At 43.2% G+C, this 27,889-nt stretch overlaps 1 protein-coding gene across 1 annotated transcript in view; it reads right to left on the reverse strand.

The window, feature by feature from the left end:
• Nucleotides 1–27,889, reverse strand: part of LOC121586463 (collagen alpha-2(XI) chain-like) — a 52,498-nt gene that overhangs the window by 16,160 nt on the left and 8,449 nt on the right. The window contains 25 exon segments of the mRNA XM_041903161.2: nucleotides 66–110; nucleotides 372–425; nucleotides 709–753; nucleotides 996–1,049; nucleotides 1,191–1,235; nucleotides 1,930–1,983; nucleotides 2,170–2,214; nucleotides 2,462–2,515; nucleotides 2,793–2,846; nucleotides 3,133–3,186; nucleotides 3,480–3,500; nucleotides 3,502–3,534; nucleotides 5,330–5,383; nucleotides 5,568–5,624; nucleotides 5,870–5,956; nucleotides 6,175–6,249; nucleotides 6,380–6,442; nucleotides 6,544–6,585; nucleotides 6,807–6,860; nucleotides 7,795–7,998; nucleotides 9,481–9,600; nucleotides 20,796–20,918; nucleotides 22,561–22,723; nucleotides 23,408–23,618; nucleotides 24,502–24,663. Of these exon segments, the coding sequence (XP_041759095.2) occupies nucleotides 66–110; nucleotides 372–425; nucleotides 709–753; nucleotides 996–1,049; nucleotides 1,191–1,235; nucleotides 1,930–1,983; nucleotides 2,170–2,214; nucleotides 2,462–2,515; nucleotides 2,793–2,846; nucleotides 3,133–3,186; nucleotides 3,480–3,500; nucleotides 3,502–3,534; nucleotides 5,330–5,383; nucleotides 5,568–5,624; nucleotides 5,870–5,956; nucleotides 6,175–6,249; nucleotides 6,380–6,442; nucleotides 6,544–6,585; nucleotides 6,807–6,860; nucleotides 7,795–7,998; nucleotides 9,481–9,600; nucleotides 20,796–20,918; nucleotides 22,561–22,723; nucleotides 23,408–23,618; nucleotides 24,502–24,663 (1,973 nt within the window).

A 27,889-nucleotide genomic window follows, 5' to 3' on the forward strand; every position in this document is an offset into this window, starting at 1 on the left:
TTGGTGGGGAGGTTGACTATATTCTATGAATACTGTGCAGGAGAGAAACGATGAGAGGAACTCACCTGGTTTCCTTTGGTGCCAACAGGTCCCTCCTTTCCTGGGTGACCCTGTGAGGGGAGGAGAGTAGCAGGGGTCAAGAGAGGTTTGAGGGCAACTTCAATTCAACATGTGCTGACCACTTATTCTTACCACTGTGTTCCATGGAAATACAATAAAGAACTTGACCTTTTTGACCAGTGACATTCTGTCCAATGCATTTAGGTCATCGCATGTTAAAACAACTGCAGATAACCAGTAATGTTTTCATTGTTCTATTATAACATACAGTACTGATGAGTCCAATATAAGCCAGTGAGATTGTGACTTACAGGAGGGCCGTCGGCTCCGGGCATTCCTGGCAGACCGGGTTTTCCTGTGGGGCCCTGGGAGAGGAGAGGAGAGTCATGAGTTTACTGGCCTACTGACGACAATACTGATAACAACATTATCATCGCCTAAGAAACAAAGCATACGACACACCTTCAAAATGAGATATTTTGTGTCCTTAATCATTCCTGGCTAAATTCATATTCTGAATATGACGCTTCACTAGTTGTGACATGTTATGGAGACAAAGTCAAGCCTGTCGGACAGTGAATATCTTTATGGAGGTTCATAACATAGTAATTACACACACGACAGTCATGGATCACTTTGTTATCTTACCTTCTCTCCTGGGGGCCCATGGGCTCCCTGTGGCCCTGGCATTCCCTGAAACAAACACATACGGTCAGATCTGGTCAGAGATACATCACTTGGGCAGTACCACAGACTACAGGTGTGTTATTGGACAGCTTGCTTATTGTTATTGGACAGCTTGCTTATTTTTCATTGAATCATCCCACATCATTGTAAGGGGAAAAAGATAATAGTATATACAGTTATTTTCAAGTGTTTCAATTGGCTAAAATCTGTCCCCAATAACGTGGCCCCTGCTCTGTGGCGTCTCTCACCTGTGTTCCTGAGGTACCCTGCTGTCCTGGGGGGCCTGGCTCTCCTTGGGGACCCTGAGAGAGACAATGGGACAGAGGAGGAAGAGAGAATAGATGGTTTGAGACTTTAACAATCGTTTGCTCTCAATGGGAATACATCAATATGTTCAACTCCACAGAGGACAAAAGGACAGAAAAACATTCACTGCCACTGACCAAGTTTCCTTTAGGACCATGGGGCCCGTCGTTTCCACGCACACCCTAAAAAAAAAAAAGATATATGCAGGGTAAACAACACAACACATGACCTTAAGTGGCCTGCTACAAAATGACTATCTAGATGTGTACTAGTGATAAGAACATTATCCTATACTGTAGTGCCTTTTTAGGGGGTGGCATGAGGGTTATGTGGTCTACTGACACTGTTCCAGTGTGGTTCTTGGTCATATAGTTGCCTACTTTAGGGGTGCTTAGTACTTTCAGGTGTAGTATGAGGGTAAAGGACTCATTCTGGGATATAGTGAAACTATCCCAGTGCAGTGTTTGCTTGGTCATGGTACTGTTTTAGGGGACTCTGTCATTGGAATAATTTTCACTTATTTTAACGTACAAAAGGCTTAATACAAGTAATTGATCTTATTTCAATATATTTTTCACAATATTGTACCTTCATATGACGATTAAGGTAAAATATATATTTTTAATGATCTTGAAATAAGATAAATTACTTGTACTAAGCTTTTTTTAGGTTCAAATAAGCAAAATGATCTGCCAATGACGTTAGATAATTTAGCTTGGTAGGAAAAGGAAAAGAACACTAATTGTAAGTTAATTATCACTCAATATAAGATATTTAGGCTTGCTTCGATTTCACTTTTTGCAGTGTAGATTCACAGCCAAGTGTTTTTTGAGTAAAACTGACATTCCAGTGTGGTGCACAAATGTGTGTACTTACAGGAGGTCCGGGGATTCCGTTAGGACCTTTAGGCCCGAGCAAACCACGAGGTCCCTAAAAACAAGAGCAAATCAACAAACTAACACAGAGAGAAGGAGCCAGGAACTGGTCAATGACGAGCAAGCTAAAACAGCTAGCCGCTATAAACAACATAATATACATACTACATCCCCCAGAAATGGAATGGTGATGGTAGTAAGGAGGAACCAATGTCAACAGTAGCGTCAGAAATACACTCACTGGTTCACCTGGAAGTCCCCTGGGTCCAATGTCTCCATCGTCTCCCTGGGAACAACAGACACAGACAGACAAAGGTGAATGACAGAGACAGAATGTGAGAAAGGAGGAAGGAGTTTGAGGGATGAATGGGATCACGTTAAAAGACTATGGTGAGAAATGAAGGTAAACTCAGTGTGTGTAGTTATAGTTAAGTAACCACTGTAGTTCTGGCTGATAGACTCATAGTTGTATAGATCTCTATGGGGACATGGGACTGATAGGTCAATGTCTGATGTTTCGCCAAACTACTTACCCTCTCTCCGTCCTCTCCAGGACCTCCTGGGGGTCCCAGTCCTCCGGTATCACCCTAGAATGGTGGAACAGAGAGGGAGGGAAAACAATTAAAACAACAGCATGCTTAACCACACTTCTATTCCACTCTGTTTCCTTTCATTTGATAGGACAGGGTCCTCCTTCCTGGTTCATAATCATGAGTCACAATAGATCCAGACCGAGTGGTTTGGTTTTCCCAGTCCCTTGATGTAACACGATTTCATTTCATATGATAATCAACCTCTCTTCGATGAGTCCTCTACTATATTTCTATGGTGGTGTGCTGTGTTGACCTTTGACCTTGAACTCACTCTGTGTCCTTTGTCCCCAGGCAATCCAGGCAGGCCATCGAAACCACGGTCACCCTGCGAGAGACAGACACATCGTGTAAAGTGGTGGAGAAAACAAATTAGAACGCAATATCACCAACACAATACTGCGGCATGTTCGAGATGCAGTTGGAAGTCTGAGCATCACATAAAATCCATACTGAGAATGGAAAAATGTGAATGTGACCTGAACAACGATTAAAAAGCAACACACATGCAAAGTCTTGACCATACAGACAGATTCAGAGAAGTGTATGATCATAGAACAGAATTGGGAAGAAAATATGATGTTTACAAACAAAACAAGCAGCTGAGAGCTTACCTTAGGCCCACCCTCTCCTGGCATGCCTCTGGCGCCATCAGCTCCAGCACGACCCTGAGGAGAGATAGAGGGAACCACAGGGTTCACAGCTATTGTCACAGCATTCACATGTATTCTAATCTGCATGGCTCTAGACATAGCACACCACTTAGTGTGAAGTAATGTATTAGGTATGCCAACAAGTAGTATGCTAGTATCAACATTGGAACGTAGACATAGAGTGCGTCCGAAATGGCACCTTATTCCATATATAGTGCACTACTTTTGACCAGTGCCCATAGGGAATAGGGTGCCATTTTGGACGCATCCATAAAGACAGTTATGGGGATCAGATGGCGTTCACTTACCCTTCTTCCTGATTTGCCAGGGAGGTCCGCTCAAACCCTGTGGTCCTCTGGGGCCCTGAAGAACAAAATACATGTCTGAAGAACACTAAGATAACCTGCCTAAATGACTACCGACTCGTAGCACTCACGTCTGTAGCCATGAAGTGCTTTAAAAGGCTGGTGATGGCTCACATCAACACCATTATCCCAGAAACCCTAGACCCCCTCCAATTTGCATACCGCCCCAACAGACCCACAGATGATGCAATCTCTATTGCACTCCACACTGCCCTTTCCCACCTGGACAAGAGGAACACCTACGTGAGAATGCTATCCATTGACGACAGCTCAGCGTTCAATACCATAGTGCCCTCAAAGCTCATCACTAAGCTAAGGACCCTGGGACTAAACACCTCCCTCTGCAACTGGATCCTGGACTTCCTGACGGGCCAACCCCAGGTGGTAAGGGTAGGTAACAACACATCTGCCATGCTACTCCTCAACACGGGGGCCCCTCAGGGGTGCGTGCTCAGTCCCCTCCTGTACTCCCTGTTCACCCATGACTGCATGGCCAAGCACAACTCCAACACCATCATTAAGTTTGCCGACGACACAACAGTGGTAGGCCTGATCACCGACAACGATGAGACAGCCTATAGGGAGGAGGTCAGAGACCTGGCCGTGTGGTGCCAGGATAACAACCTCTCCCTTAACGTGATCAAGACAATGGAGATGATTGTGGACAACAGGAAAAAAAAGAGGACTGAGCACGCCCCCCTTCTCATCAAGGGGGCTGTAGTGGAACAGGTTGAGAGCTTCAAGTTCCTTGGTGTCCACATCAACAACAAACTATCATGCTCCAAATACACCAAGACAGTCGTGAAGAGGGCACGACAAAGCCTATTCCCCCTCAGGAGACTGAAAAGATTTGGCATGGGGTCCTCAGATCCTCAGAAAGTTATACAGCTGCACCATCGAGAGCATCCTGACTGGTTGCATCACTGCCTGGTATGGCAACTGCTCGGCCTCCGACCGCAAGGCACTACAGAGGGAAGTGCGTACAGCCCAGTACATCACTGGGGCCAAGCTTCCTGCCATCCAGGACCTCTATACCAAGCGGTGTCAGAGGAAGGCCCTAAAAATTGTCAAAGACTCCAGCCACCGTAGTCATAGACTGTTCTCTCTGCTACCGCACGGCAAGCGGTACCAGAGCGCCAAGTCTAGGTCCAAAAGGCTACTTAACAGCTTCTACCTCCAAGCCATAAGACTCCTGAACAGCTAATCATGGCTACCCAGACTATTTGCATTGTCCCGCAACCCCACCCCACCCCCTCTTTTACGCTGCTGCTACTCTCTGTTTATTATCAATGCATAGTCACTTTAACTCTACATGTACATATTACCTCAATTACCTTGACTAACCGGTGCCCCCGCACATTGACTCTGTACCGGTACCCCCTGTATATAGCCTCGCTACTGTTATTATATTTTACTGCTGCTCTTTAATTACTTGTTATTTTTTACTTATCAATTTTTTACTTAACACTTTTTTTCTTAAAACTGCATTGTTGGTAAAGGGCTTGTAAGTAAGCATTTCATTGTAAGGTCTACACCTGTTGTATTCGGTGCATGTGGCAAATAACATTTTATTTTATTTAATGAATGCCTGTCTGAATTGAGTATCAATTATAAACACATATAGAGAAATAGTCTCTACTATTACATTTCAGTTGAGGAAAAAACAACCGTCTCTTTGGAACTGACCAGCACTGGAGTGGTGTAAAATAACCTATATAAAGTCAATCTGTGGTCAGAGCCAGATACAGGGAAAGAAGTCCACAGACGTGGTTCTGGGATGAATATCTCTTTACCTGAGGTCCAGGATCCCCACCCTCACCCTTCAGCCCAGGACTTCCAGGGGTACCCTGAGATAGAACAGAAACAATAATTATGACAGAGTAACACACAGACATCAATCAAATAGCCTAGCCACTCTGTTTACTTTATCCCCATGACGATCTGGGGACCACCTATACATGGTCAATATTATGATACATCGTCAGATTGTGAATTAAGGAAATGTGATGGAGGAAAGGTGACGGTACACACCAGGGGTCCTGAGCGTCCAGTGTAGCCCATTGGTCCAGGTGGTCCCTTCAGAGCCAGCTAAGAGAAAGTAGAAACAACAAGAGGCCATGTCAGCACTTAGCCATTACTTAGATCATTTTGAACACACGCTGAAGAACACATGAGCACTGCTTAAGAACACTGACCAAAAGAGACTGCATTCAACCTGCATGTTGTCCTTATGCTGTGTTTGTTAAATCATTTGTTTTGTCATGTTTTGTCGAGCGCGCTAAAGCTGTGTGATAAACCAGTGTGATGGACAGTGTTAAACTCTCATCACTCACCCTGGCCTGAGACAGAATGGCCTGAGCCTGGGCTTCCTGTGCTGAGACGATGGGACCCTTGTCTCCTCCACTGCTTCCGAAACGGAACTACAGAGAGGGAAAAAATGGTCACCAAATTCATTGTGGCATCTTCAATCCATTGAAAGTAGTGGAGTCCTAATAGGAGAAGTAAGCAAACTGAGGGAGAACATGGGAGGGAGGATAGAGGGTTGTTGAGAGAAAACTGAGAGAAGGAGAGGGACAGAAACAAAGGTCAAGAGGTAATGTGGGTGGGTTTTAGAGACGATTGACAGGAGGGCACTCACGGGCAGCATGACAGACGTTCCAGGGGGGCCGGGCACACCATCGGCACCAGCAATACCAGCCTTTCCAGGGAGGCCCTGCAGGAGGAGATTCCAGCACAGCACAGTCAGCCTCCACAACAAGACAACTACATCTCAACCATAGACAACCGTATAGAAAATATAACTTTATCAGAACCATAGATATAAATATAAGATTAAGACTCACCCTCTCGCCAGGATCACCAACAGAGCCAGGAGGGCCAGATGGACCATTAGGTCCGGGGAGACCCTAAGAAAGAAGAAGAGGAGGTTGGGATGAGTACGGTAAATAAAGGTATTCTATTCTATGAGACACATTTCAGTAGAAAGAGGTGGATGAAATGTACTTACTGCTGGTCCCTCTGGTCCTGGAGGTCCATCAATCAACATACCCTGTGAAGAATGCAAAATAAATGGAGACTGTGAGAGATAGTGGTAGTATTTCAATGCTAGACGTTGCTACTTCTTCCCATAGAAATTCCAATGGAATACTAAACTGCTTCTTGTGAAGCTAATGTTGACTACTGAATGTTGTGGTGCCCCCTGTAGATGAGGAGGTCACAGCGCACAGGAGCAGTTATAATAACTAAATGACATCATAAATGGCAACTCACAGGCTCAAGGACAGCAGGCTCTCCCTTCTCTCCTTTTACGGCACTCACTGAGGCCTGAGGAAAACACACATGTAACCCACAATACAGCGCAGTCAATGCATATGCTTACAGACACGACACACACTCAACCAAGAGCTTTTGTCAAACCTGTCGGCGTGACGTGTAGCCAACAGAGTGAGGTAGAAATAGTCATAAAAGCAACTTCATGAAAACAGTTGATTCACACGTGACCCAAAGGTAGCTCAAAATTGTTCTACGGCACGGCCGTGGAGAAATTAGGTGTTGTAGTGTTTGTTTGTAAAGGCAAGGGGACTATTTAATGGGTTAACCATTTCTCAATGGCATCGTTTCATAGGACATTTTGTAGCTCCTTATCAAACTGAATAAATGAATGGATCATAAACAAGTTACAGAAGACATACCTGCAAATGATGTGTGCTGGGTTGATAATACCACATACACAACATAGTATTAATGAGAGATACATTCAGTGCAGACAGAATATATACTGTGGTCTTTACTACTAAAGGCAAGCGAACAGAGTGGGTTTGAATCATAAAATGGTCGCCAAAATATTGCTATTTACAAGGTTGTAGAAGCAATAAAGTTCACCTGTTTTATGTCCGAGGTATTGTAATCTTAAGAGTAGTCTAAAGAGACCACAGTGTCTAAGTGTATAAACAAATTATATGAATAAGTCCAGCCCCTCGTTGGGCGAAAACTTTTAACAACTCTCCTCACTGAAAAGTCTTCAGGGCATCCTTCCCTCAGAGCGACCTATAACCTCTAGCTTAATAGCAAGTCCAAATGAAGCCATACACATAGACAGGCATTAAAAACAAATGAGATCCGAGCCAGATCATTTGCTGCGCCTTTAGTACCTCTTTGTGTATGCATACTAAGTAGAGTATACACCCAGTATACACAAATCCTATTTCAGTTCCTGTTAGGATTGAAATAAAGATTTAGTGGAAGCGGAGTGACTTACGCCTCCCTCGTCTGTCACAGCGGACAGGGCGGGGCCCATGTTGCCGTCGGTCTCTCCTTCAGGCAGGGGCTCGTTGTAGTCCTTGTAGGAATAGTCGTATTCCTTCATGCCAAGGTCTCCAGTCACATACTCCTCAGTAAAGGCCTCGACCTCACCACCTGCTTTGGCCAAATCTACCTCCTCTGCCACCAATGTCTCCTCCACCTGGGGCAGAGCGATGACGGAATGGAGGTGCCAAAAGAGAGAAAAAGAGCAAAGAGAGAGATAGCGAAAGAGAGAATGGAGAGGAAGAGAAAGAGAAGAAGAAGAAAAGGATCATAGAAAAGAAATCAAAGATATTGACGAAAAGTAAATTGACAGTAATGTCAATATAAGGAAAAGGATGACAGTGAATGATAGATAAAGAAGCAAAGAGATACCGGGAGAAAAGGAGACGGCAAAGATTGTGGTAAGTCTTACCTTTGGAAAAACACAGACACTGACAGGGGGACATAGAGCATAGTGACACCTGGTGGACATCAAAGGAACAGCCAGTTCTTCAGGTAATTCCCTCACCAAAGCATGGAAGGCTTATTCACGCTCCATTAATATCTCCATGAATTTCATTAAGAGCCTTCTGGTCTTTCTGAGGCCATCATCACTTACACATGTAGGCATATTTGTGTTTATTCTTAGGCTTATAATAATGGCATGTTTCCACCAAAGCTTATATGGTTCATCACCAGCTTGTGTGTTTGTGTCTAATGATTGAGTTTAGTGAAAAGGATGTAAAATAATTGTGGGCTAGCAATACACTAATATGTCATACAGTATAATATTTTAGTTTATAAGACTCACTGACACAAACACACAAGAATGAGGTGAAGCACCCCACTTTGTGAAAACAAAAGCTGCTGCTATTTTGCAAAGCTATTACTACGTTCTTTTTTCTATTCAACTTACCACTGCTGGTTATGTAAACCATTTGATAAAAGGTCCGACATTGATGATATAGATAACAATGACTGAATAGAATTATGGCTATTGAAATTAAGGAACCTATTTATTTCTCAACAGAAAAAAAATCTCATTTACCATTTACCAAGATAATAATAAAAAAACTATTCCTATAAAATAAAGAGAACATAAAACAGAACTGTGAGGAAAGAGTCACACATTCTGGCTGATAGGGCTGAGGATAGCCACTATAATTCACTCTAAAAATGCAGTTAGATATGCTGTCAAACAAGAATGCATGATATCCATTCCTTTGTTGTGTATATCAAATATTCTTATGCGACTCCCATTTTCTCAAGATTTTTGTTCTTATTTCAAGACTAAATGTGTTATCAAATAGAATCTTGATATGAGAACAAAAAATTATCTTGGGTTAGGGAAAATGAGAGCCACATGAAAATGTTTGACACACCCAAATGAATGTGGTGCATTCCTCTTTGAAAAGGTGTGGCATGTCTCATGGCACTGGTGGCAAAAAAATTGTAAAATGGTTAGGAGTGTTATGGTACGTGACAACTTGTTAGACTACTTTGCTAAACTACTGGATGGCTGGGCTCACCTCCACATAGGAATTACTCTGAAGCATATAATAGTATCTAATAATGAATGTGTGTATTGACTTTTGCTGGGGAGTCTTTTGAACTAGTGCGATATCGATGGCGTCTTCTCCCACTGTTTTGTGCAGTTTACCTGGCCAGTGGTCGCTTCTTGTCCAATCACCTCACTCTCTGGCTGTAGGACCGCCTCCTCATAATAATAATCCGACCCTGTAGGGGTGTGGCCAGCCTCAGAATTTGCAGTTTCTACATCCTGATTGGTCAGGTCAAGATGAGGTGGGCAGGTTAGAATGAGAAAGGGTGGTTAGTTTAAAGATGGTCAGGATTATGACTGATGTGTTAAAAGAAAGGATCAGACACATTTCAGGGGATGTTTGTCAGGTAAAAAGGCAAACATCAAAAGAGTTTTGCCAAAGAGTTCTCTGGCAAAACATGTTTTCAAAGTTTAGAAATGTCACTTTGAGTTAGAAATAAATTTGAGCAGTTAAAAAATCTTGATGACTATAAATGTTGCCATCCGGAAGATTTAGGAATCATCGAGATGAACTGTCCATGCTAAAATTTATTTATTGAATTCCTGAACAATTTTGACTGTAAAAAAAGCCACAATGCCATGATAGGTTCATTAGGTCAAGTCTGCTCTTCTGCTGATGTCAGAAGGTTAGAGAAGGCCTCAACTTGACCACTCCTGGTGAGATAGATTATCAATGTTATTAATAGTGGATGCATATTTTGTTTGGTAACCTCTGTGAAGTGGGACAGACTTTAACCAAAAAGTTGTAATCACAAAAAGCAGCCTCACAGAACAAGTTCAACTAGTTCCAAATAGCATCAGAGCAGAGGTATTCACAATAACTAAATACTTACTTATTTTCAATCAGTGCACACTTATCTGATCATTGTAATACATATGGTTTTGACATTACATTTTTGTTGCTGAGAAACCATCTTAGAGTTTCATTACATTAAGATACTCTCCCATCTCAATTCGACTTGCATGTTAATAGTAATTGAGCCAGAGGTCTACAATGTGCACTGAATGAAGTTGAACTGATACTTAAGCATGTTCAGCATGCTTCGTTTCTGTGAGACTGCTTCATTCATATTTAATTCAAATATGATCAAGACAAGGACACGTCTTTGAGAGAACACACGTTTGAGAGAAGTAAAGACACAGAGAAATGTGAAAAATGTTGTTGTATTGTCTACAGATTGTGTGGGTACATATGTTTTATGTCTTCTTTTTCTGTGTAAGAAACACATGCACACAGCTCATTCACTTGATTAGTGCACCACTCATTATTAATAATAAAAGACAACAGGCTTTGTGTGAACGTTGAGAACAGGTTCTGAGTTTCAGGAGCTTTGAAGGGGAGTTTGTAAGGAAACGGAGAGACTGTACAGATAGCCATGCTTCAATATGACAGTCTGTTATACCGCTATATCATATAGGTTCTCACCATCATATAGATATATAAACGGAAGAGAGGGTCCAGGTTGGTATGCGCCAACTTCCTTTCTGAGGACCAGGTTGTCCACCACCTAGGTTTTACACTAAATTCTATAGTTGTTGGTGGTTCATTCGAAAAAGCATTGCAGTCACAATTAATGCAAATTCATAAATTATGTCAAACTGTGCAGTTTTAGCTTTATAGATGGTAAATCAAAGATTTGTAAATTATATGTATAATTTAGACAGCAAGTATAAATCAGTTAGTTATTATATAGATATGAATATGAAACAAATAAGAGTCACAGCTTTTTAATATTACTGTAATCTATGTAAGTAATATACCCATTGTGAAGGTATGTATATAAATATATGTATAAAATATATGAAAAATCTCTGCGCACCAAATTTGTGTCTAAAGTCAAAACTCGGAACTAAAACTATCATCCATTTTAAGCAGACACTACAAGTCTGCTTGTTGAACGGACATTGGCAGTAAAATCTGGATGGATAACAACCTGGTTCCTAGAAGGGATAGGTGGAAGATACAGCTCTGGACTGCCACCACGGGCTCTTTGTTTGTACCTGTTGATAACCGTTGCCCGGTTTCTTCTTTGGTTTTTCCGGCACAGGGACGATGGTGCCACTGAGTGCAGTCTTGCCAAAGGGAGGCATTTTTTTGGTCATCGATTTGATGTTATTTACATCAAGCCCCACCTTGGTTTTCTCTGGCTTAGGGGGTGCAGGTTCAGGGCTTGGCAGCTCTTTCTTCGGTACAGGTTTGAGGAAGGGAGGAACTTTGTTGACAACTGACTCTGTTGGTTTGGCTTTAGTGATCTCGGTTTTCGCTTCCTTAATTTTAGTGACCTCGGTTTTTACTACTTTAACTTTGACTTCGGTTTTTGCTACCTCGACTTTGGTAGTTTCTGCTTTTGCTGGTTTGACCACTGTTTTTACTACCACTACTTTGTTTTCTGGTTTTGCTGATTTCACTTTACTGACCACAGTTTTTTCTATTTGAACTTTAGTGACTTTTTTTTCTGGCCGGGCTTTAGTGGTTTCAGGTTTTGCTGCTTCTACACCATTACCATTAGCTTTTTTGTCACTGCCGCTTTTGCCATTACCATTAACTTTCTTATCCTCAGCAGTTTTACTGTTGCCATTGCCTTTAACTTTGACCTCACCATTTACTTTCTTCTCAACTACAGGGTTTGGCATTGCCATTGACCTTGGAATTACCATTTACTTTCTTCTCAACTACAGGTTTGGCATTGCCATTGACCTTGAAATTACCATTTAGTTTCTTCTCTACTACAGGTTTGCCATTGACATTTTTTTCACTGCCATTTTTTGTGGCAGGTGTGGGCTTGGCCACTGGTGTGACTGCAGTGGGTTTGATCTTGGCCAGGAGGACTTCAATTGCAGTTGGTTTGGCTTTGGCTTGTTTGGCCGGGGAAGGCTTGGCTTTGGTGGGCTTAGCAGCAGTAGGTTTGGTTTTAGCTGGTTTGGCTGTGACAGGTGCGGCAGCTGTGGCCTCAAGCTTGGCAATCTCTGCTTTCGCAGGTTTGGATGGGGCATGTTTTGCCGCCTTAACTACTATAGGTTTTGCCGCCTTAACTACTACAGGTTTGGCCGCCTTAACGTCTACAGGTTTTGCCGCCTTAACTACTACAGGTTTATTTGCCTTAACTACTACAGGTTTATCTGCCTTAACTACTACAGGTTTGCGTTTGTCAGCATTGCCAATGGCATCCTTCTGTTGTTCATGCGTATTGGTTGTGTTGTGTTGTAGTTTGTGAGGGTGGGTGGGTGTTGAGAGAGGAGAGGTAGAGAGATACATTGGGGGGTGGGAGGGGATGATGGAACAAGGGATGGATAGATGGAGAGAGAAAGACAAGGGTGGATGTTTTGAGACACAGTGATTTAAAGATGGCTTAGGCTTGGGTAATTTACTGAGACTGTTCTGGCATTACTGGATACAGCAGAAAGTGGGCACCTATTAAAAATACTTTGTGTCAATGTAGCACATGAAAGATGGGAACTGAGCATTTTACAGCCAATTTAAACCTTGACTAATCGGAACAAGGTAGGAATGTAGTTATTTGCCAATGACAAGACTCAAATTACAACAGGGGTCAGTGTAGAATCACCTTTTGGCAGTCAATTTAATACAGTGTGTAGCCTAATACTCAGCTTGTACAGTGCAATGGATGCTGATCTCTCCAGTAATGCCATTCTCCATATTAAAAAAGCAGCATCTCTGTGCTAATGAAAACTGGAGCCTGTGGCTTGCGGAGGCACTGGGGATGTAACGGTCAGGTAAAGCTGTAGCCAAGGACACACTGAGAAGCCTCTGATGCACTGAGCCGTCCAACTGTGAGAGAGCTGTGAGCTCATAGCCACAGAGAAGAAGCAGCATTGCACAAAAGTTAGTTTTACTGGGTCGTGATCTGATATCTTAACTAGTGAAGAAAATACACAGATGGGAGCAGATATATTCAAATTCAGGCAAATAAAAAATATGTAGAGTGTGTGTGCATATACACTACCGGTCAAAAGTTTTAGAACACCTACTCATTCAAGGGTTTTTCTTAATTTTTACTATTTTCTACATTGTAGAATAATAGTGAAGACATCAAAACTATTAAATAACACATATGGAATCATGTAGTCACATTTACATTTACATTTACGTCATTTAGCAGACGCTCTTATCCAGAGCGACTTACAAATTGGTGCATTCACCTTATAGCCAGTGGGTAAACCACTTTACAATGTTTTATTTTATTTTTTATTTTTTATTTAAAAAAAAAATTGGGGGGGGTAAGGGGGGGGTAGAAGGATTACATTATCCTATCCCAGGTATTCCTTAAAGAGGTGGGGTTTCAAATGTCTCCGGAAGGTGGTGAGGGACTCCACTGTCCTGGCGTCGTGAGGGAGCTTGTTCCACCATTGGGGTGCCAGCAAAGTGTTAAACAAATCAAAATATATTTTATATTTGAGATTCTTCAAATAGCCACCCTTTCCTTTGATGACAGCTTTGCACACTCTTGGCATTCTCTCAACCAGCTTCATGAGTTAGTCACCTGGACTGCATTTTAATTAACAGGTGTGCCTTCTTAAAAGTTAATTTGTGGAATTTCTTTCCTTTTTAATGTGTTTGAGCCAATCAGTTGTGTTGTGACAAGGTAGGGGGGGTATACAGAAGATAGCCATATTTGGTAAAAGACCAAGTCCATATTATGGCAAGAACAGCTCAAATAAGCAAAGAGAAACGACAGTCCATCATTACTTTAAGACATGAAGGTCAGTAAATATGGACAATTTCAAGAACTTTGAAAGTTTCTTTAAGTGCAGTCGCAAAAAACATCAAGCGCTATGATGAAACTGGCTCTCATGAGGACCACCACAGGAATGGAAGACCCAGAGTTACCTCTGCTGCAGAGGATAAGTTCATTAGAGTTACCAGCCTCAGAAATTGCAGCCCAAATAAATTATTCACAGAGTTCAAGTAACAGACACATCTCAACATCAACTGTTCAGAGGAGACTGTGTGAATCAGGCCTTCAAGGTCGAATTGCTGCAAAGAAACCACTACTAAAGGACACCAATAAGAAGCCTTTAGCCGTATCCTTATTCTAGTCCTCCTCTGTTCCTCTGGTGATGTAGAGGCTAACCCAGGCCCTGCAGTCCTCAGTATCACTCCTACTCCCCAGGCGCTATCATTTGATGACTTCTGTAATCGCAAAAGTCTTGGTTTCTTGCACATAAATATCAGAAGTCTACTTCCTAAGTTTGAGTTATTCACTGCGTTAGCACACTCTGCCAACCCTGATGTTCTAGCAGTGTCTGAATCCTGGCTCAGGAAGGCCACCAAAAATTCTGAAATTTCCATCCCCAACTATAACATTTTCCGTCTAGATAGAACTGCCAAAGGGGGTGGAGTTGCAATCTACTGTAGAGATAGCCTGCAGAGTCTATCATACTATCCAGGTCTGTGCCCAAACAGTTTGAGCTTCTACTTCTAAAAATCCACCTTTCCAGAAATAAGTCTCTCACTGTTGCCGCTTGCTACAGACCCCCTCAGCCCCCAGCTGTTCCCTGGACACCATATGTGAATTGATTGCCCCCCATTTATCCTCAGAGTTTGTACTGCTGGTGAGCTAAATTGGGATATGCTTAATACCCCAGCCATCCTACAATCCAAGCTAGATGCCCTCAACCTCACGCAAATTATCAACGAACCTACCAGGTACAACCCTAAATCCGTAAACATGGGTACCCTCATAGATATCATCCTGACTAACATACCCTCTAAATACACCTCAGCTGTCTTCAACCAGGATCTCAGCGATCACTGCCTTATTGCCTGCGTCTGTAACGGGTCCGCGGTCAAACGACCACCCTCATCACTGTCAAACGCTCCCTAAAACACTTTAGCGAGGAGGCCTTCCTAATTGACCTGGCCCAGGTATCCTGGATGGATATAGATCTCATTCCGTCAGTAGAGGATGCCTGGTTGTTCCTTAAAAGTAATTTCCTCTCAATCTTAAATAAACATGCCCCATTCAAAAAATACAGAACTAAGAACCGATATAGCCCCTGGATCTCCTCAGACTTGACTGCCCTTGACCAGCACAAAAACATCCTGTGGCGTACAGCATTAGCATCAAATAGCCCCCGCGATATGCAACTTTTCAGGGAAGTTAGGAACCAATATACACAAGCAGTCAGGAAAGCAAAGGCTAACTTTTTCAAACAGAAATGTGCATCCTGTAGCACTAACTCCAAAAAGTTTTGGGACACTGTGAAGTCCATGGAGAATAAGAGCACTTCCTCCCAGCTGCCCACTGCACTGAGGCTAGGAAACACTATCACCACCGATAAATCTACAATAATCGAGAATTTCAACAAGCATTTTGCTACAGCTGGCCATGCTTTCCATCTGGCTACCACTAACCCGGCCACCAACTCTGCACCCTCTGCTGCAACTTGCCCATGCCCCCCCGCTTCTCCTTCACACAAATTCAGACAGCTGATGTTTTGAAAGCGCTGCAAAATCTGGACCCCTACAAATCAGCTGGGCTAGACAATCTGGACCCTTTCTTTCTAAAACTAGCCGCAAATTGTCGCTACCCCTATTACTAGTCTGTTCAACCTCTCTTTCATAACGTCTGAGATCCCCAGAGATTGAAAGCTGCCGCTGGTCATCCCCCTCTTCAAAGGGGTGACACTCTAGATCCAAATTGCTACAGACCTATATCCATCCTGCCCTGCCTTTCGAAAGTATTCGAAAGCCAAGTTAACAAACAGATAATTGACCATTTCGAATACCACCGTACCTTCTCCGCTATGCAATCCGGTTTCGAGCTGGTCACGGGTGCACTTCAGCCACGCTCAAGGTCCTAAACGATATTATAACCGCGATTGATAATAGACTGTACTGTGCAGCCGTCTTCATCGACCTGGCCAAGGCTTTCGACTCTGTCAACCACCGCATTCTTATTGGCAGACTAAATAGCCTTGGTTTCTCAAATGACTGCCTCGCCTGGTTCACCAACTACTTCTCAGATAGAGTTCAGTGTGTCAAATCGGAGGGCCTGTTGTCTGGACCTATGGCAGTCTCTATGGGGGTGCCACAGGGTTCAATTCTTGGGCCGACACTTTTCTCCGTGTATATCAATGATGTCGCTTCTTGCTGCTGGTGACTCTCAGATCCACCTCTACGCAGACGACACCATTTTGTATACATCTGGCCCTTCATTGGACACTGTGTTAACAAACCTCCAAACGAGCTTCAATGCCATACAACAATCCTTCAGTAGCCTCCAACTGCTCTTAAACACTAGTAAAACTAAATGCATGCTTTTCAATCGAACGCTGCTGGCACCCGCCCACCCGACCAGAATCACCACTCTGACGGGTCTGACCCTAGAGTATGTGGACAACTACAAATACCTAGTTGTCTGGTTAGACTGTAAACTCAACTTCCAGACTCACATAAAGAATCTCCAATCCAAAGTTAAATCTAGAATCGGCTTCCTATTTCGCAACAAAGCCTCCTTCACTCATGCTGCCAAACATGCCCTCGTAAAACTGACTATCCTACCGATCCTTGACTTCGGCGATGTCATTTACAAAATAGCCTCCAACACTCTACTCAGCAAATTGGATGTAGTCTATCACAGTGCCATCCGTTTTGTCTCCAAAGCCCCATACACTACCCACCACTGTGACCTGTACGCTCTTGTTGGCTGGTCCTCACTACATGTTCGTCGTCAAACCCACTGGCTCCAGGCCATCTATAAATCACTGCTAGGCAAATCCCCGCCTTATCTTAGCTCATTGGTCACCATAGCAGCACCCACCCGTAGTCTGCGCTCCAGCAGGTATATCTCACTGGTCATTCCCAAAGCCAACACCTCCTTTGGCCGCCATTCCTTCCAGTTCTCTGCTGCCCAATGACTGGAACGAATTGCAAAAATCTCTGAAGCTGGAGACTCTTATCTCCCTCAATAACTTTAAGCATCAGTTGTCAGAGCACCTTACCGATCACTGCACCTGTACACAGCCCATCTGAAATTAGCCCACCCAACTACCTCATCCCTATATTGTTATTTATTTTGCTCATTTGCACCCCAGTATCTCTATTTGCACATAATCTCTTGCACATCTAGCATTCCAGTGTTAATACTATTGTAATTATTCTGCACTATAGCCTATTTATTGCCTTACCTCCATAACTTGCTACATTGCACACACTGAATCTGTTTTTAAGAGACTTGCTTGGGCCAAGAAACATGAGCAATGGCCATTAGACTGGTGGAAAGTTGTCCTTTGGTCTGGAGTCCAAATTGGAGATTTTTGTTTCCAACCACCGTTTCTTTGTGAGACGCGGTGTGGGTGAACGGATGATCTCCGCATGTGTATTTCCCACCGTAAAGCATGGAGGAGGAGGTATTATGGTGTGGGGGTGCTTTGCTGGTGACACTGTCTGTGATTTATTTAGAATTCAAGGCACACTTAACCAGCATGGCTACCACAACATTCTGCAGCGATACGCCATCCCATCTGGTTTGGGCTTAGTGGGACTATCATTTGTTTTTCAACAGGACAATGACCCAACACACCTCCAGGCTGTGTAAGGGTTATTTTACAAAGAAGGAGAGTGATGGAGTGCTGCATCAGATGACCTGGCCTCCACAATCCCCCAACCTCAACCAAATTGAGATGGTTTGGGATGAGTCGGACCGCAGAGTGAAGGAAAAGCAGCCAACAAGTGCTCAGCATATGTGGGAACTCCTTCAAGACTGTTGGAAAAGCATTCCAGGTGAAGCTGGTTGAGAGAATGCCAAGATTGTGCAAAGCTGTCATCAAGGCAAAGGGTGGCTATTTGAAGAATCTCAAATCTCAAATGTATTTTGATTTGTTTAACACTTTTTTGGTTACTACATGATTCCATATGTGTTATTTCATAGTTTTGATGTCTTCACTATTATTCTACAATGTAGAAAATAGCAAAAATAAAGAAAAACCTTGAATGAGTAGGTGTTCTAAAACTTTTGACCGGTAGTGTATGTAGAGAATAGCTCATTGGACATGCTATGGAAAACATGCATAGTACACATAATGAGATACTGACAACAGAGGGATAATATAACATAGAAAAGTTACATTAACAAACACAGGCATTTAGACAGGCAGTGAAACTGAGACACAGAGAGATTGACAGACAAATGGGCAGACAGGGGCATATTTATGCCAGATCCAGGTGAAATGCATAACCATGAGCGTACAGGGGGACAGACTCATTGATACCTTATATTGATCAAAAGACAGGTAGACCGATAATACAGTCAAATATGTGGAAGCATGCAGTTACATTTATACATACGAAAAGCAGAAATGCAGTGGTTAATCCCATAATGAATCAGACATGCCAATGATATGTTAATACGGACACACCTGATGCATGGCAGCCCTTTCTCACCCACTGCTGTCTGAGTTGAATAATCCTTCCCCATCCTCAACTAGTCATTTTAGACAAATGCTCTATTGTTTTGTCATAAGAATTTGCTTAAACTGAGACTCAGTGATATGACGCTATCTTAATGCTTACTTTGGCACAAAACATGTACTGCATTAGGTTGTTAATTCCAAATTGAGGGTAATAATCATATGAGCAATTGCAAAAAATTATAGCAAAATATATCAAGTCCATTTTTTTTTATTAATTCATTTTCCTTCCTTCTCTTGACAGTTGGTCTGGCCCAGTGTGGCCAGAGAATAAGGGAGAGAGGGGCAGTGTGTGCTGTACCTGAACCCCCAGTGCCCGCACGTTGTAAACATACCCACACATACTCATATATACAACAATGACAACATGTAAATGACATTCCTGCAACATGAATAACACAATGTTAATACAATGTGATAGGTGAGGTGAAACGAGGTGATGTAAGAGGATGAGTGGTCGTGTGAATGACATCATGAGAAGGGCAGTATTACAGAGGAGAAATAGAGTGACAGGGAGAGAGGCATGGCGACCTCATAATATGATATTTAAAAAAAGGAAACATACAGGGGTTATGAAAGGGATTTCCCTCTCATTGCATAACATCTACAAAATGATGTGCAAAAATTGTCATTCTATTTTCATGTACTGAGCCTGAAACATATATTTGCCTTCATACCTCTTTCTCTGTGCCTCTGTCTCTCCTTCCTTTCTGTCTATTTTGATTCTCTTCCTCCCTCTTTACCTGTTGAGTGGGGCCCCCTAGTTGTGGGGAGGGGGAGATGGACAGAGAGGAGGGGGTGTCTGTTGTTTCCCCATAATAATAGAGGTATTCATGGTCATCTTGGTCCTCATCAAAGTACTGAGAGAGATGGAGGTAGGCAAGAAGGTGATATAGGCAGAGGAATGGAGGACAGGAGGGGCGAAGAGTGAGGGGGGAGAGGAAGGCATGAAAGGAGAGAGTGAGGGGGGAAATATGGTGGGGACGAGTGCATTGGAGAAGTAAATAAAAGCAATGTTTTTCGATTCATTACGACTCCATGTGTCGATGAATGTCTGGAGCCATAGTAATGGAGACACATGGAGGATCTTGATGAATGAGAAAACCAACGCAATGAATAAAACCACACCGATTTATATTCATTCAACAGCAATCATTTCAGCAGCATTTCTAATACATGTTTTCTGTGATTGGTGCATCCAAAGTGATACTTCTCCATAGTCATGAAATGGAATGATGAAGAGTAGAGAAGCAGTCTGATTGTATCATCCTCTTTCCCTTTTGTTCTAAAAAAGCATTTTATTCAAGTTGAGTGCAAATCAACTGTGATTCAATGCTTGTGTGTCTTTATTGAAATAAGTCTTGCATTAGGATTTCAACAAACCCAAACAAATTAAAAACTCAATTTTTCCCAAGAGGAAACAATTGACATGACTTGACTTCTGACCACTTTCTCATCAGTTTGCCTGTATTACTGAAGCATTACCGCGTTGTTTGTATTGTGTATTGTTTGTAGTGGTAAACAAAGGGCTCTCCTTTTATTTAATTCCCTCAGAACACACGTAGGTGTTGTGGAAAGTGGATAGATACAAACTCATAATGCGAGAGGACAGAGCAGCACTTTGATGACTTCCTGGAGCTGTAGATGTCTGAGGATGACGAGGCCTCACTGCGTTTAGTGAGCAGTGGGGTTTGCGTGGACATGCCACCATATCAGTGAATATTGGGTTTAGGATGGCAGTATTGCACTGCACTATGCTATAATGTGTTGTGTTGCACTAGCTTGTGTGGGTCCAAGTTGTTTTATGCTGTTGTCGTGATGTTTGAAGTAGCTGGACTGCATAGATAGACTGTAGTGGCGTGAGCTGCATTTATAGTGAGTGGTACTTTATAATACTGTGGTGACTTAGTGGTGTAATGGTGAATCCTAAATCACTTCCAGGTTACTGTTCAGTGTATGTGGTGTTTTGCTGTGTTACTCACGTATGTGTTGGGGTCCTGGGACTGGGTCTTGGGTAGAGGGGAGTCACAGTCGGGGCTGTAGTGTTCACAGAAGTCATAAGCAGCCTGAGGGTTGGATGCGATCAGCAGCTGTTGGATATCACCCTGTGGGAATTAGAAAACAAACAGAAAACCTCATTGAAATGAGAAGTCATTGAATTTGAATCAGTTCCAGAGCTGAAAGCAGATCCGCTGATTTTGAAGGGATAAGGGTTCATCAGGTTTTTGTTGGACAAACAAGAAGAAGAAGATGAAGATTATTGAAGAACATTAGTTATCCTGTCAATGGGAGTGGTTGAGCTTGGTAATAACATAACATGGTAGCCTATTTACTGAAGCAGATTGAATATCTTAATAAAAGTGCTACCACAATCAGTAGCCTTCACAATCCTAGCCCCCTTTCCTTCAAGACCACAAACCTGTAAGAACTTGATAGGTCAAAGAAAGAAGTTAGACCCATATTCCGTTTTTCTCCCTATCAGTTCTCAGGAAGTAGAGGAGACGAGAAAAGGAAGCAATCTAATAATATTGGGACATGTATATCTCTACATTATGAACACCTGCTCTTTCCATGACATAGACTGACCAGGTGAATCCAGGTGAAAGCTATGATCCCTTATTGATGTCTCCTGTTAAATCCACTTAAAATCAGTGTAGATGAAGGGGAGGAGACAGGTTAAAGAAGGATTTTTAAGCCATTCAGAAGTGAATGGGCAAGACAAAATATTGAAGTGCCTTTGAACGGGGTATGGTAGTAGGTGCCAGGCGTAGGGCTGTTACGGTGACCGTATTACCACCACACCGGCGGTCATGAGTCATGAAGGCAGTCAAATTCCACGTGACCGTTTAGTCACAGTAATTAGGCTTCTCCAAGCTCTGATGCTGCTGATGGTCATTAGTAGCCTACCAAACTTGCTAACTGCCTGGCACTCAGCACTCTATTGTCCCTCTAATCACTCTGAGATCAATGCAAATGTAATCGAAAATCTAATCAAACACTTAATGAGAGCCCATGAGCTCATGTTGCTCAACATTTCTATAGGCTATGCAATTGTGTGAGAAAACAGAGTGATGGCCTCTATTAAAAAGAGGAGGATCCCAACAGCTTTCTATAGGCTAGGCCTACTATATTTATTTCTCAACTTTCCTAATATTAAGCACATTGCTTCTCTTTACAACAGGAGTATAGCCTACCTGGCAGGCATGAAAATGAACCACATGAAAAGCGTCCTCCATTCGCTATTTAAGTGCAGAGAAGACATGTATTTTTTCCCCCTGCCCCTGTTTCGAGACAGGTGCATGATAATGTTCCATTCTAAATCAAAACAAATTTCTCACATATATTATTTAGTATATGTAAAGACAAGATTAAATCAAGAATAATCTGATGGGTGACAATATTAGCCTATCACTTGTGAATTATATATTATCACCAGGCGAATAGGTTTGTGTCAAGAACTGCAACGCTGCTGGGTTTTTCACGCTCAACAGTTTCCCGTGTGTATCAAGAATGGTCCACCACCCAAAGGACATCCAGCCAACTTGACACAACTGTGGGAAGCATTGGAGTCAATATTGGCCAGCATCCCTGTGGAACGCTTTCGACACCTTGTAGAGTCCATGCCCAGACGAATTGTGGCTGTTCTGATGGCAAAAGGGGGTGCAGATCAATATTAGGAAGATTGTTCCTAATGTTTTGTACACTCAGTGTATAACTCTATGGTACTAGTGACTAGTGACCTCTGACCTGGAAGACCTCCTCGTCCAGCAGGCGTGCTCCGAACACGGTGATGCCCTTGGTGTCCACCACGGGGCTGTTGCTGCGGGGCAGGGCCTTGGTCATGCGCTTCTTACAGTCCAGGAGCAGGGTGACGTTCTTCTTCGATACGGAGATAGCGATGCGGTGCCACCTACAGGCAGGGAGGAGATAAAGCACAAATGTGTAATGTGCTGGAGGGGGTTGCTTAAAGGAAACCCCAATGTACACAGTGTAAATTGTATGTGTGTGTGTGAGTGTGTGTGTGTGTGTGTGTGTGTGTGTGTGTGTGTGTGTGTGTGTGTGTGTGTGTGTGTGTGTGTGTGTGTGTGTGTGTGTGTGTGTGAAAGACTTATGGGACTTCACATGAATGAAACCAGACTGTTCTGGGACAGGGGTTTTCAAACCTCTCCTCGGGGACCCACAGCCATTCCATGTATTTCAGAGCTAGCATACCAAAGTTAAACTTGTCAACAAATTATCAAGCCACTGATAAGTTGAATCAGTGACATAGCTCAGGGCTACAACACAATTCTGAAACATCTGGGGGTCCTTGAGGAGAAGTTTGAAAACCACTGTTCTGGGACACTGAGGCAAAATGTGTCAAATCTCATAACAACCCTACAAAATCAGACTAATGAAGAAGATATTCATATGATGTAATGTGTATGCATAAAACTAAAACAACCATGCATGCAAACACTGAAAACCCCAGTACACATGGAAATACTGACACAGACACACACACACACACACACACCCAAACACACACCCAAACACACACAAACACACACCCCACACACACAAACACAGAGCCGCGGGACGTGTTGTTACTGACTTGCCGTCGGCCAGGTTGATGCCGCTGAAGAGGGGGTAGTCCTCGGGGGCGGGCTTGCCGGTCTGGTCCTCGTACAGGAAGACGGGGGAGCGTCCCAGCTCCACACCCAGCTGCTGGACACCCTGCTCACTGTAGATGGACAGCAGGAAGGCCTGGAGGCCCGCATGGGCCTTGACCAGAGCCATAATGGAGAAGTTCTCCGGGAAACGACCTGGAGGAGATGAGGGGAGGAGGAGGCATGAAGAGAATAAAAGAGGAGAAAGAGGCATGGAGGAAAGAAAGAAGAGGGGAGAGAGGGAGGCATTGGGGGAAGAAGGATATTAGACACAGTAGAGGGGTAGATGATTGATGAGTTAGGGCTGTCTAAGAGTAGACAGTTGCAACTTTTATTGGAATTTAAAAGTGAGGGTTTGAAGGATTGAAGTGTGAAAAGACATAAAAGGTGGGTGTAGAAAAATCTAGAAACCAAACTAAGAAAATGAGCTTTTGACTTTTCAGGATATCCTAGGGCGCGTCAGCGTCTCAGACGGTAGTTAGTTGGCTGTTAATGTGTTTAGGCTCTTCCAAAGGCATTTACATTTCACATGCTCTTGCACGAAATAATTATATGCCTAACGCAAAAGCAATCTAGCACTAAAGCTGCAAAGTTATGGTCCAACTAACCTCCTTAAGGTAATTGTAAGATGAAAATAAACCCTAAAACCGAACAACAATGATAAGAACCACTAAAAGAAAAATACAAAAAGCAATCATTACACATTACACAAATAAATTCACAGAAGGCACGTGGCATGAATTGTATGCCCAAGTCTGTGTCCATTGTTTCAGCAATCCATCCCATTTACAGGTAATGCCGACCTCATCTTTCCAAGTCAACCTGAGGGATGAGGTATGTTGTAGCTTTAGTCCATTTGAGGCCTGGGTCGTGTTCATTAGGGCACGCATCGGAAGACGTTTGAAATGTTTTGCAACGGAAAACAAAAATGAACGTTTCTTATTGGTAAAGTCCAGGCAGTCCATCACTGTTTCAGTCTGTTTTCATCCGTTTGGTGCCTAATGAACACGACCCTAGTTAGACATGGATATAGAGGTACCTGAGAAGAGTTGATTGGTGGGGGCAGAGATCTGGGCCTTCTTGGTGATGCGGTAGGCATGGTCAGCGGAGCCGGCACGGCGGGAGGTGCAGAAGCCTGGAACCTTCCGCACACCCTCGGGGAGAGAGGGCAGCTGCAGCATCCGCAACACATCCACTGGATCTGAGGAGAGACGGAGAGGATTCATAAATTGAAAAACTGCATGGAGTTATGGTCGTGAGCCTTTGTTACATTTTAATGGAATGTCAAAGTATCATAGACATACCTATTGCTGTAAGAAAAAGCAATGCAAAAACCTTTACGGTAATAGAAAGTCCACATGCCAAGTCCACCATCTTCTACACTCCATCTAACCCCAGGAACAGTCTCCTCTATTCTACCAGTGTCTGTCAAGCAAATATAACAAGTACCATAAATGTGGTAGTGCTGAGTCATGGAAGTATGTGCAAACAGAATACACCGACCACAGACATCAGAGCCAATCTCACATCCTGCCTACATACCAGGTACGACTGTCTGTCAATCTGGAGGCAAATGAAACGCACACCTGTTTAGGCAAGGTGCTGGCTAGCAGAGTAGAACACCTGTTTAGGAGAGATGCTGGCTAGCAGAGTAGAACACCTGTTTAGGAGAGGTGCTGGCTAGCGGAGTAGAACACCTGTTTAGGAGAGGTGCTGGCTAGTGGAGTAGAACACCTGTTTAGGAGAGGTGCTGGCTAGTGGAGTAGAACACCTGTTTAGGAGAGGTGCTGGCTAGCGGATTAGAACACCTGTTTAGGAGAGGTGCTGGCTAGTGGAGTAGAACACCTGTTTAGGAGAGGTGCTGGCTAGTGGAGTAGAACACCTGTTTAGGAGAGGTGCTGGCTAGTGGAGTAGAACACCTGTTTAGGAGAGGTGCTGGCTAGTGGAGTAGAACACCTGTTTAGGAGAGGTGCTGGCTAGCGGAGTAGAACACCTGTTTAGGCGAGGTGCTGGCTAGTGGAGTAGAACACCTGTTTAGGAGAGGTGCTGGCTAGCGGAGTAGAACACCTGTTTAGGCGAGGTGCTGGCTAGCGGAGTAGAACACCTGTTTAGGCGAGGTGCTGGCTAGCGGAGTAGAACACCTGTTTAGGCGAGGTGCTGGCTAGCGGAGTAGAACACTTGAAATAAAAAAGGAGAGTCTCACACTCTAGGAGCTCAGATGCAATAATTTAATAACCACGTTTCGACAGACAAGCTGTCTTCATCAGGGTATAATGACTGTCTGTCAGTCATACTTTGCTTGGCTGAACCAATGGGCTGACTCCCCAGGGCAGGTTTCCCAGGCCCACATTAAACCTATTTCTGGGCTAAAAAAACACTTTCAAATGGAGATTCTCCATTGAGCGTGCATTTTAGCTAAGATCTGGGTCCAGGAAACTGGTCTGTTCTGCCCAAGTAAGACTTGTGTTGGATAAGATGTGGAATGCTATAGCCTTATTCAATCAAACCAGGAAACAGACTTTCTGAGATAAGTCAAACAACTTCTTGCGATGCAAGAAGGCATGCTTGAATTCACGTACTCAACAAAACAATTATTACTTCAAACATGCTCTATTACCTAGCAGGATGAATCGTTTCGCTGCACCCAGTTACCAATTTAGCCAGAATGGGAGCCTTGGTTGGTTCAGGAACGAGACAAAGTTCCTGGACACTCCAACAAGAGAGCAGTGTACAGCCTAAGGAAGCTAGGTACTCCCATCTTTCTTTACTATGTTTCAGTGGAGGGACTTTTCTCAAGGTTGTATTATTTTTCAGAGTTGGTCTTGGCTGCCCTGTCTGTGTTTGAGATGCTAGGTGAATGTTTCTATACTGTTAGTGGGGTGGCAAAGTTTCATTTATGATGCCAGTCAAGCATTTTAAAGGCAGGAATAATGGGAATGACTGAATTGCCACAGACCTTTAATATGAATTCAAATAACAACTGTGCTTTAATGTTGCCATTACAATGAAAAACAGTAAACCACATTTATTATAGTCATTCCCAGCCACTTTAATAAACAGCACTTTTGAAAAGAAAGACAAAAGCAATCCTAGCCCAGAATAGGAATGTATCTTTTGATTAACTGAAAAATCACAGTCATATGTAATGATATGATACTATTATTCCCATAGGCCAGTCTGTACTCTGTATTGTAGTGTAAATACCAATGAATTAGAACATATGATATTAGGCAATCCAGGCTCATTGTGTTTAGGTGACACCCAGGGTGAACAACCAGTTTGAAGGCCTCAGATGACAATATTTATGGGGAACTCTCAAATGGTGCGTTAATATTGACTCAGAGAATCGGGACCACAGTCTATTACCGGCACACAAACTCTGAGAGACAGAGAGAGGGAAGAGGAGGGGTCAAGGGTCTATGAGAGAGGGAATTCTTTACAAACAGAGAGAGAGAGAGAGAGAGAGAGAGAGAGAGAGAGAGAGAGAGAGAGAGAGAGAGAGAGAGAGAGAGAGAGAGAGAGAGAGAGAGAGAGAGAGAGAGAGAGAGAGAGAGAGAGAGAGAGAGAGAGAGAGAGAGGACAAGAGGGACGAGAGCTAAAGAAAGAAAGAGAGAGTGCGGAGGAGAGAAAGAGAAACTGCAGACAGCACAGCCCTGTGATGCTGGATACTGTATCAGATTCCACCGCAGGATCACACACACAATGAGCACCTCTGTTTCGGCCCGCTCACAGCTGCTCTGCTCAATGGGCCCTTCCTGCTAGGAGGTCTTGGGAGAGGAGGATGAACTAAAATATAACGACAAATACACACCCACAAAAAAAACATACAAGGAGTGGCAAATATGGAGCCAGATGGGGGTAGACAAGGCAGGCATGCAGACAAGACACCGCTCTCTCTTTGCCTGCTTTCTTTCTCCTCTCACCCTCTCCTTTAAGTCACACATTTGGTCACAGAGTAGAGACCACCCTGTACACAGTGTCTTTAAAGGGGAGTACTGGGTGTGTGTCTTTAAAGGGGAGTACTGGCGTGTGTCTTTAAAGGGGAGTACTGGGTGTGTGTCTTTAAAGGGGAGTACTGCATGTGTGTCTTTAAAGGGGAGTACTGGGTGTGTGTATTTAAAGGGGAGTACCGCGTGTGTGAAAGGAGTTAACACCCTGTACTGTAAATGATAATCATTGTATTATCCTTCACGTTGCTTTATTCACAGCAACCCAGTAGTGAGCTACAGTAATGATGAAATCATATTAACCAATCACATAGAAATTGAAATAGGCTATCTATTTTACATTTTACATTTTACATTTTAGTCATTTAGCAGACGCTCTTATCCAGAGCGACTTACAGTTAGTGAATGCATACATGTTTTTTTGTTTATTATAAATTATTATTTTTTTCATACTGGCCCCCCGTGGGAAACGAACCCACA

This window comes from Coregonus clupeaformis, chromosome 17, assembly GCF_020615455.1.
Source record: "Coregonus clupeaformis isolate EN_2021a chromosome 17, ASM2061545v1, whole genome shotgun sequence".
Taxonomy (NCBI): domain Eukaryota; kingdom Metazoa; phylum Chordata; class Actinopteri; order Salmoniformes; family Salmonidae; genus Coregonus; species Coregonus clupeaformis.